At 31.4% G+C, this 11,684-nt stretch overlaps 1 protein-coding gene across 1 annotated transcript; it reads right to left on the bottom strand.

Annotated features, from left to right (window-relative positions):
• Positions 1-406: 406 nt before the first annotated feature.
• On the bottom strand, positions 407-1,621 carry LOC107432947 (pentatricopeptide repeat-containing protein At2g38420, mitochondrial). Its single transcript, XM_048465457.2, is given in 1 exon segment — positions 407-1,621. A coding segment is annotated over 1 exon segment (975 nt). The 5' UTR covers positions 1,502-1,621; the 3' UTR covers positions 407-526.
• Positions 1,622-11,684: the final 10,063 nt, after the last annotated feature.

The following is an 11,684-nucleotide window of genomic DNA, read 5'->3' on the forward strand; positions in this document are numbered from 1 at the left end:
AAAAGAAATGGTATCATATAGTTTTAAAAAAAAATCTTTGGAAAAAGTTTAAAAATTACTAAATTAAGCTTTAACTCTCTGATAATTAAACTTTCAAATTATCAATAAAGATTGGATAATGAAAGGAAAAAAAAAATCTCTAGCTATACAGGGAGGAAAAAATAAAAAAATAAAAAAATAAATAAATAAAAGAAAGACATTATGTTGACTAAAAACTTTCGAAGTAGTGACAATTGTACAAAACAAATTGAAAAGATGGGAGGGACAATGTGAAATGCACACCAATTTTCATGGTCCAAGTACGTGGCATCCAGCTTCTTCAATAAGTGTATCCAAAAAGATTTTTAAAAGATTCCAGAGCTCAACTTGAGCACCTTCATCATCTAGAAACTGCAGATGGGGAATGAGAAGCTCAACCGGTGTGGGAAGACACTTGACTATTTGAAACAAAACTACCAGCAGCAAACAACTTAAATGGGAACTCGGCACATAGCTCAACTGTACCGGATTATTTTCCATGTTTAAGTCAGTCACCAATCCTTTGAGTTCCATTTGCTACTCCACAGTTTTTATTTAATGCTTTCAATAGCATTTTATGTGTAATCAAATTAGGTTTGCACCCGAGTTCTTCCATGGACAAAATCATGTTGAGTTCTGCTTCTACATTATTCTGCTTGCAGAGACCATTTACATACACGTTATAAGTATAAACATCAGGGACTAAACCCAACAAAAGGAATTCATCAAACAGTTAATCTGCACCCCCATATTCCCCTTCTGCAACTATCCCATGTAAAATCAGAGTATAACAAACAATATCCGGCTTCGTTCCCTCCATTTTCATCCTACATAAAACATCCAAAGCATCCAAACCTCTTCCTTCTTCCACCAAGAACCTAATGACATTTGAATAGTCCATCATACGAGGAGAAATACCCAGTTTCTTCATTGCTTTGAAGAAACCCAAAACCTCAAAATTAGCTAAATCTAAATCTTTTTGCTCATACAAAGATGATAATATCAAAGAACAAATCCTATACTTTCTCTTACTCCTACAGAGCACAGACAACAAAGAATTGAGCGGGTACACAGAAGGGACGCACTTGAAGTTGGGAATTCTGCAAAAGAGATCAATGGCGTCTTCAATCCTATCAGCACGACAGTATATTATGATAAGCTCGGCAAGAATGTATTTCAGCGTTTCGAATTTCTCGACTGATTCGATGAGGTCAAGAACAAGAGGAATGTGATGGAACTGGGAGGTTTTGGTCAGGGTTTTGATGACAAAGTGGTAGGTTTCAGGGGGTGGGTCGCATTGGTAAGAAGTGAAGGAGTGGATGAGAGCAGAGAGAAGATGATCGGGCTTGGGAGGAGAGGCGGTGCAGTTGAGAAGCCGATCGGCTGTGTAGTTTTTGGGAGGAGAGACGGCAAAGTTGTTGCAGACGGGGGAGAGTTGTATTAGGTAATGCAAAGGAAATTGGGTGTATTGGTAATACACCATAAACTGGATTAAAAAGTATAGAGGAGTATTACATAATACAATGTATTACAACACATTCACATCCCTTATATTACATAATATAATACAATCCAATATCTATCAATACCACATGCCAAACATACCCTAACTTCAATGTAAATTAATATTAATACTATAAAAAAAGAAATTATGTTAAATATTTAGAATATACTAAAGCAAAGGGAGTTTTAGAAGGGGGGATATTATAGCTTTACTATTCAAAATTCTTGTTTCAACTATAGCATAAGTTCAAGAGGTCAGATTTTTTTATCAAAGTCAAAGTTCAAATCTAAAGAGTTGAGATTTTTCATCTAAGTGAAAGTTTAAATCTAAATCTAGAGGTATACTTTCAATAATTCTATCTCAAGGCTAAGTTTATGGGTACCTTTTCCTTTTAGCTTAAAATTGTATTATAACACCAATCAAATTAAAGAAAATATGGAGCTCCCTTACATATAAGATTTTGGTAGTTTATGATATGTATATAGATAATTAATGCATAATTAAATTTCGGGAGCAATTCAATAATTGATAAATGATATCAAAAAAAAAATTCTATTAGTTAAATCAAATATGATTTCGACTTATTTTAAAACATCAGTTTTTACACCGGTGCTTGCGCATGCATGCACATACATATATATATATATATATATAGATATATATTACCGATTCATATAAGTTCAATCTATTGGCTTTATTATCTGAATTTCTTTTATCAATTTTTGGATTATTTCGGAAATTGATATTTAAAAATGAATTTATAACTCACTAATCCATATAAGTTTTATTTTATTCAAATACAAATTTTAATATGTTATTAAATTCATATATAACTATTAATCGATTTTTAAATTATAATATTTAATATGTTATTCAATCCATTTGTAACAACTAATCAATTTTTATTAAATTGTTGTATTTAATATGTGATCATTAATAATTTTTAAATTATAGCTTTTAATGTAATCTAAGGATTTATAAAAGGATTTGATGCTAAAACTAAGTTAAACTAATGTCAACTTCACTCTCTCCTTCTCTCACCCTACATATATATATATATATATATATATTATATAGAAAACATTCAATATATAAAGATATTTGATAATAATTTTTTTACAAATTATCTTGACCTTATAATTGGATACATCTAAAACTGGATAAGTACTACTAGCAAATTGATTAATACACCGCTGAATCCAATTCTTCAATAAATAATAAGATAGTATTTATCAAATTTTTAGTCTAAAGAACCGACCGCTATATATATATATACATCCAAATAGTAGAAAATACGACATTTATTTATTATTTTCTTTTTTGCATATCTATACACATCTGTTTGGTTTTTGGCATATCTACATACATTTGGTTTCTTCACTTATCAAAAACTACATTTGATTTCTTCATAATTTTACACAATCAAAAAATTGAATATTCTTTACCCTGTTCCACACACACACCCACGCCGCCCCCCCCCCCCCCCCCCCCCCCCCCTCTCTTTCATTCGGAATAAAAGAATTTGGTAAATACACATGATACGAGTGTAGAAGTACGACCAAAAGTACACGGAAGGAAAACAAAACATTGTATGCAAAAACAATGGCTGATATTGATTGAATCAGAGTGGTGGTGGGGGTCCTGAATCCTTATCGAATGGCTGATATTGATTCAATCAGAGTGGTGGTGGTGGTCCTGAATCCTTATCGAAAACGGGTAGGACCCACCAATCAATATCTTCGGTTCTTCTCCCATCACAAACTCCTCTCACTCTCACATTCGTCGGTCTCTTTGCAGATATTCATATCGGTTTGACATTTTCGTCGTTTTTGTTATAGCATTTTCCTTCGCTCTTCATGTTATTTGAATTGACGATCATGGTCATCTCAAAGGTTGAATTTTTGGGTTTCTGGTAATATTGGAGGGTGGGACCCTTCTCTCAGTGTCTGACATGTGAACGGTGAAGACATTGAGAGTGCTTGTTTTGGTGAGTGGATTTGGATTTGATGGATTATTCGTGGATCTCTCTTGCTTACACGGAAGAACTTGCCCTGCATTTTAGGAAGTGAGCTAACCTTCAAATAGTTTTGGGGCCACTTTAGTGCTTTAGTGGCCCACTTACTATTCATCTTGGCCACCTTAGTACTAATGTCATGTTCGACCTATATTGCACTACGTGATTACGATTTTCAATTGAGTTTATGTTTGGGTCCAACTATAATTCTTGGACAATTGAAGTCAAAATTGGCTTTGAAATAAACCAACCAAATTGCTAAGATATTGCATCAGGAGGAGTGGAGTTCTTGCATCGATTGTATGTGTATGGACTAGAGGTAGCCGTGGAAGGACCTTATAGAACTGTCTCAACTCATTTCCTAAGGTTTGCATTTTTATCCATATAACAAATGTGTCCACGTTATATATGCACAAAACAATTGATTAATACTAATATAAATAAGATAAATATATAAGGATAATATAAATAAGATAAATATATAAGAAGATAAACAATATCTATTTATTAGATGAGAGTTTGATAGGAATAAAGAAAGGAAAAATGGAACATGATGAGGATCTGCCTAGAAGCACAACAAGCTGGAGCCAAGATCCTATATAATTGAAGACAAGACCAATAACACAAGCTCAAGTGAAAAGATTCGAAGAAACATTAAATTGTTTAATCTAGAAGGTGTTTGGCTCTCAAAGAAAATTTACTACTGAAGGTGAATCAAGAACGGTCCAATGCATAAGATTATACAGCCAAATTCATGAAGAAAAACCTTTATTGACTTGGCACAATGACATGGCATATTGCTAATGTGGCATAGTGATGTGGCAACCATAGGATGATGTGAAGTGTCATATGATGTCCTATGTGGCATTTGTGTGGATTTGATAAGGTTGAAGGCCGAATTGACTTTTCTTGGTATTCAAATTATTAATTAGTTTCCAAATTGTAATTAGGAATCTTAGTTATTTTTATATTTATTTTATATTAAGACATAATGTCAAACTATTTTTATATTTATTTTATATTAAGACATAATGTCAAATTAGTTTCCTAATTTGCTTCAATCATATAATTAAATCACCTATCCTAATTTCAATTAAAGGAATGTTGATTAGGAAACTAGGTTTAAATTAAATCACATTTCCTAATTTCAATGAAAGAAAGATTGATTATCAAATTAAGATTAGAAAACTATGTTTAATATCAATTTTTCTTTTAGAAAACTAACTTAATTTAATTTGTACTTGGCCTATAAATAGGCACCCCTTTTAGTTGAATAAATAGTTTAAAAATTTTCATCATAAATGTGAGGATTATTCTCTTGATTCTCTAACTATTAAACTTATCAAGCTTTGCTTGTCGCGTTCAAACCTAGACTTATCAATAAGTTTTCCATTTCCTATTGTGGTATCGTAACTATACCAAAATTTTTAATTACAGGTTGATTGACGCTTCCATTAAAACTTACTTAGAATGATCCATACTTTATTTGTTACGGATTTAGGGGCGAGTCGGCCTAAGTTTGTATAAATTTTGTATCGGAGCACGGTTTTCTAAGTACAGGTTTGATCTCCCTTACGTTTATTATTTTTGTTTGTTTGATCTTTTAGTTCTGCAATTTTTGCATTAGGTAAGAATTGCTTCATATTTTTCTTCTTATCATTCTTGTCGTCCATAGTAAAAAAATAAAAATAAAAAAAAATCATTTTTTCTTTGATTATTGATATTGTTATTCTTGTTTGCTTTGTTCTTGTTGCTGTCCAAATTCATCCTTACATGAAAAAAAAAATTGCATCAAGCATTAAAGTTCTTAAATTGCACTAAAAACTCTAATTGTGTGATTTTTGGAAAAGTTATTTAAATTTTGAGTAGAAGAATGAATTGATACCTATTAGTAGTATAAAAAATCTTACTTTGATGTTGTTCTTTAAAAAAAAAAAAAAAAAAAAAAAAAAAAAAAAAAAAAAAAAAAAAAGGAAGAAATCAAAAGTCATTGAAATTCAAGTTGTTAGAACTGCTTGATATTATGTTGGGTTTGTTAATTTTAAAAAGATTTTTTTTTCTTCCTCTGTTTCTCCTTCTATTGCTTCAAACTTGTTCAATATGATTATTGTTGAAACCTTTGATTATTGTTGCTCGACTAGATTATCATTCAAAACTTGAGTTTGTTTTATTTCACTCTTAATTGGCTGAATCCTAGATATTATAGTTTATTGTTTGATACTTGCTTTATTTGCCATCGTTTAGACTTATTGTTAAGTTTAGTTTGGACCTCTTTGCAAAACTTTAATAAATTTAAATTAGTTTGCAAATAACCAAGTAGAATTAACTTGAGTGGTAAAAGGCTAGAGTGATAATTTATTAAGGTTAAAAGTCAATTAATTATGTAAAACACGAGAGATTGACACTTGATTGAGTGATTCAAATGATTGAGTAAATTAGTGGGGATCTGTTTATTTTTATCATCAACAATCAGCAGGTAAAAATGTCCAAACACAAAAAGGAGTCATCGAGCTCTAACATAGAGATTGATGTCAACGTGTTCACCATCTGGATAAGCGATATGCAAGGAATGGTTAAGGAGATGGAGGAACTATGAATTTTAGAATGTCTACATTTCGAAAACCTATTTGAAATGTACTGGAAGGAGGATGTGGTAGAAGAGGGCATAGACAAACCCGAAAGGAGTTTGAAAGTCGTAATTATGGAAACAAATTAAAGGAAGAATTGGAAGAGGAATTCGAGTCCTACACAAGACAACCACATGGGAGGACAAGATAAGACTGGGAGGATGATTTAGGTAGTATTAAGCTCAAGATTCCACTTTTTCCATACAAGAGTGATCTAGAAGCAAACTTAGAATGGGAGCAATGCATGGAGATGGTATTTTAGTATCAACACTTTTCAAAAGCTAAGAAGGAGCTTGTTGCTATAGAATTTGGAGATTATGCCATTAAGTGGTGGGATAAGGAGTCCATAGCTCAAAGAAGAGCAGGTCAACATCCAATGGAGACTTGGGAGGAAATGAAACAAACCATGAGGACAAAGTTTGTCCTTAGCCACTACTATAGAATACTTTATCAAAATTTTCAATCTTTTTCACAGGGTAGTGAGAGCATGGAGGATTATTATAAAGAGATGGGGGTTTTCATGATGAGGGTTAACATTGTGGAGGATCTTGAAGCTATCATGGGAAGATTTTTAGCGGGTTTGAATAAGGAGATCACCAACCAAATTGAATTGCAACATTATGTAGAGATGGATGATATGTTATATATGGCAGTCAAAATTGAACAACAATTAAAAATGAAGGGTATTATCACCACATGACTAAAGGGTTCAATGAATCAATTGAGGTCAAGTCTAGCAAGTTGAAGATCAAATTCCACCTATGAGAAAGCACAAATGTTGAAACAATATGAAAAAAGCGTCAAATAGGCCGAATTTGGGTATTAAGGTCGAAACCCCTACTTCAACCAAACAAGTTAGTAAAACCAAACCTATTACATCTAGAAATTGAGATGTTTTTTTCTTTAAATGTCGGGATAGATAACACATTGCAAGCCAATAACCGAATAGAAGAATGGTACTTAAAGATAATGTGGATATTGAATCTGAGGATGAAAAAGGTGAGTTGGATGATAAGTCAATGCCATCATTAGAGGATGACATTAATGAAGATGAAGAGGAGTCTCAACACAAGTACCCAATGAAGGTAGATTTGGATTTAGTTGTGAGAAAAGCCTTAATAGTCTATAAAGATGAAGATAAAGTACAGTGAGAGAACATCTTCCATACTAGCTGCCTAATCAAAAATAAGATATGTAGTATGATAAATGATGGAGGAAATTGTGCTAATGTAGCTAGTACTATTATGGTTGAAAAATTAGATTTAACAACCATGAAACATCCTAATCCTTATAGATTACAATGGTTAAATGATAGTGGAGAAGTTAGAGTTAATAAACAAGGTAAAATTTAGCATTGATGATTATGAGGATAAAGTGCTTTGTGATGTTGTACCTATGCATTGGGAACATATATTGTTAAGTATACCTTGGCAATTCGATAGCGATAGTACACACCATGGTCGGGCAAACAAAATTGTGTTTTCTTATAGAAATGATAAGGTTGTGCTGATTCTATTAACACCTAAAGAAGTTTTTAAAGACCAATATAAAATGCAATGAAGAAGAGAAGTTGAGTAACAACAAAAGGTCGAATCCACCATTTTCAAGGCCAAGAGAGATCACATGACCCCTATAAGTAATTTTCACCATGTGACTGAACCACATTCCAAGGGTAAGTCAATTAAGTCCTTGAATGAGGTAGAAAAAGAAAAGAAAAAAAAGGAAATAAAAATAGGGGTTCTATGCAAAAACAAGTGAGATCAAGAAAGCTTTTTTATGTAAAAAGCTTATGCTTGTAATGACGTACGAGGAAGCTTATTTAATAACTAACCCTGATAATCCTATACTTCCTAGTTCCGTAGCTTCTGTTTTATAGGAATTTGATAATATTAGTCTCGAAGAAATACCAAATGGATTTCTACCATTAGAAGGATTGAGCATCAAATTGACTTTTTTCCAAGTGCAACCAGTCCTAGCCGACCAACATATAGAAGTAATCCAGAAGAACCCAAGAGCTTCAATGTCAGATAAGTGAATTGTTAGAAAAAGCATGAGTCCGTATACTGTTTCAGTGTTATTAGTTCCTAAAAAAGATGGAATATGGAGAATGTGTATTGACTGTAGGGCTATTAACAATATAACTTTTAAGCATAGACATCATATCCTTAGATTAGATTATATGCTTAATGAGTGAAAAACTACCTTTAAAACAAAACATGGATTATATGAATGGTTAGTTATGCCATTTGGATTGACTAATGCTCCTAGCACTTTTATGAGATTAATGAACCATGTTTTGCATGCTTTTATAGGTAGATTTATGGTTGTGTATTTTAATGACATTCTTGTATATTGTAGGGGTTTAGAAGAACATTTAGAACATCTTAGGCTAGTTTTAGAAGTTCTTAGGAAAGAGAGGTTGTTTACTAATCTTAAAAGGTGTAATTTTTGTAAATCTGAGCTTATCTTTTTAGGCTTTATAATAAGTGCTGCAGGAATTAAAGTTGATTAAGAAAAGGTTAAGGCCATTCAAAAGTGTCTCATGCCAACTTCAATCACAAATGTTAGGAGCTTTCATGGGTTGGCTAGCTTTTACAGAAGGTTTATCAAAGATTTTAATACCATTATTAAACCTTTGATAGGGGTTATCAAGAAGAGTATAGGTTTTTATTAGTTTTGCTTAACTTTTTAAAAACTTTTGAGATTGAATGAGATGCCTCAAGAATAGGCATATGTGCTATTTTGTTGCATTTAAGGAAAGAAAGATTTTCAAACCAACGCAAGTCTAAGCTTATGCCAAGAGAAGATGGACCTTTCTAAGTGTTGGAGAGACTAAATGACAATGCGTATCGTTTAGATTTGTCATGTGAGTAAAATGTTAGTGCTGATTTTAATGTTTTTGACTTATCTCCTTTCTCTGCAGTTGATGACTTTAATTTGAGGACAAATCCTATGCAAAAGGAGGGGAATGATGAGGACCTGCCTAGGAGCATAACAAGCTGGAACCAAGATCCTATACAATTGAAGGCAAGACCAATAACATGAGCTCAAACTAAAAGATTCAATAAAGTACTAAATTGTTTAATCCATAATGTGTTTAGCTCTCAAAGAAAATTCACTGCTGAAAGTAAATCAAGGATGGTCCAATGTATAAAATTACATAGCCAAATTCATAAAGAAAAACCTTTGCTAACTTCGCACGATGATGTGACATAGTGATGTGGCAACCATAGGATGATGTGATAGTGTCATATGGTGTCTTTTGTGGCATTTATGTGGATTTGATAAGCTTCAAGGCTGAATTAACTTTTCTTGTTGTCCAAGTTATTAATTAGTTTACAAATTATAGTTAGAAATCTTAATTATTTTTATATTTATTTTATATTAGGACAAGTGTCAAATTACTTTCCTAAATTGCTTTAATCATGTAATTAAATCACATTTCCTAATTTAAATTAAAGGATGGTTGATTAGTTAAATTAAAATTAGGAAACTAAGTTTAATGTCAATATTTGTTTTAAGAAACTAGCTTAATTCAATTTGTACTTTGCCTATAAATAGGCACATCTTTTAGTTGAATAAACAATTTAAGAATTTTCAGCATAATTGTGAGAGTTATTCTCTTGGTTCTCTAAGAACTATTAAACTTATTAAGCTTTACTTTTGGCATTCAAATCCTAGACATATAATAAGTATTCCATCTCCTATTATGGCATCACCACTATATCAAAATTTTTAATCACAGATTGATTAAGGATTGAGGTTTCCATTGAAACTTGTCTTAGAACGATCCACACTTTATTTGTTATGGATTTAGGAGTGAGTTGACTTAAGTTCGTATCAGAACAAAATATCTCTATCCATGTATAAGGACTATTATGATATATTTAAGATCATGTAACAAAATAATATTAGTGGAACAAATATATATGACAGAAAATGAAACAGATGTTGAATTAGTTTTAATACAAAAGTTTAAATATGCACCTGTAACTTTTGCATGCACAACACACTTGTGATGGTGAGCGGAAGCAGTGGCCTTAGCCCATTCATCTCTATAATCTAGGAGCTACTCTATGCAAGCTCAATGGAAAAATGCAAAACTACAGTTAAGAACTCTATTGACCTATCCATGCTAAAGCTGATTCTTCATCTTGGAGCCTCAACTATGTTGTCCCATTTATTTCGTGTCGTTTTCGAGTCGTGTTGTCGTATCATGACCTGGATTGCCACCTCTATTCTTAACATATACTATTTATACATGGGATTAAAGTTTTATGCTTTGCTTAAGAAAAATGAAACTATGCAAAAAATAAAAAAAAAAACAAAAAAACAAAAGAACAAAAGATGCAATGAAACAAAATGAAAAACAAAACAAAAACAAAAACGTAAAATTTACTTTTAAAGTGAAGGAATATCCTCGTGCATGTAATTTTTTTTAGGACCAAAAGATAAAGATTATAAGATAAGGAATTTTTATCCTCTTTTTATTGTTTAAATTATTGTTGTGATGAAAAAAAAAATGATTGTTGTGATGAAATTTAGAAAAGGGTTAAAATAGCTACTCATGGACGAGGCATACCACAAGCAAAATACACTTCCCACATGCACACGCCGTACAAAATTACATCAAATCATTCAAATGCCACAAAGCCCCATACATAGATTAGTGAAATTTTAGCTCAATAAGAACACATCATATGTGCTACTCATACTTAATTATAAATTCAAACCTATCACATTTTAGATAAACAAAAACAGAAAAAAGTCAACTGCAATGAATTTAAATTCTTGCATGATTCTACAATAAGATTTTATAAAATGTCCGATTTTAATTAACCAACTAGCCATTCTCTCTCTTTCCCACTGGTTTCTCTCCCATCCAAGAAAAACTTACTTACAACAGTGATGCCACTCCATATTAATTATCATTTTCATTGTTCACAAATTACATAAATTCAATCACCTATAATCATATATAATATAATATAATCAAATAATATCACATGATAATAAAATGAAGCATGTTGTCCTTACAAAATATTTATTGAATGTCTACTTATAAATAGTTATCATCCATATAAAAATTATACATGAGTTTTTGCCCTTCCACCAGATACATTTTTAGTTTTTTACCGTTAAAAACACCCCAATTATGTAACTCGGTAACAAACATCATGTCCTTTAAAATATTTGCTGCTTGTAGATTTTATCATTAAAAATCAGTCACAGTCTACTACAAAATCAGTTAGTTGTGACCAATTTTACATAATATATAATGAAAAAAACAGATCACTTTCCAATTTTACATAATATATAATAAAAAAAACATCTTTAATTTGTGCTTAAAAAGGTAAAAACAAATTTATAAATCCCATGTCCAATCATTACTAATTCTTTGCTACAAACAAAAATTCGAGAACCCTAATCATACTTAATGATACAATATTATGACCTCATTAAAGAATCATTATTTTAATTGATTAAAAAATTATATATTTTTTTAAAAAAAGGGTTTTTT

The sequence above is a fragment of the Ziziphus jujuba genome, chromosome 11 (genome assembly GCF_031755915.1).
Source record: "Ziziphus jujuba cultivar Dongzao chromosome 11, ASM3175591v1".
In the NCBI taxonomy this organism is placed as follows: Eukaryota; Viridiplantae; Streptophyta; class Magnoliopsida; order Rosales; family Rhamnaceae; genus Ziziphus; species Ziziphus jujuba.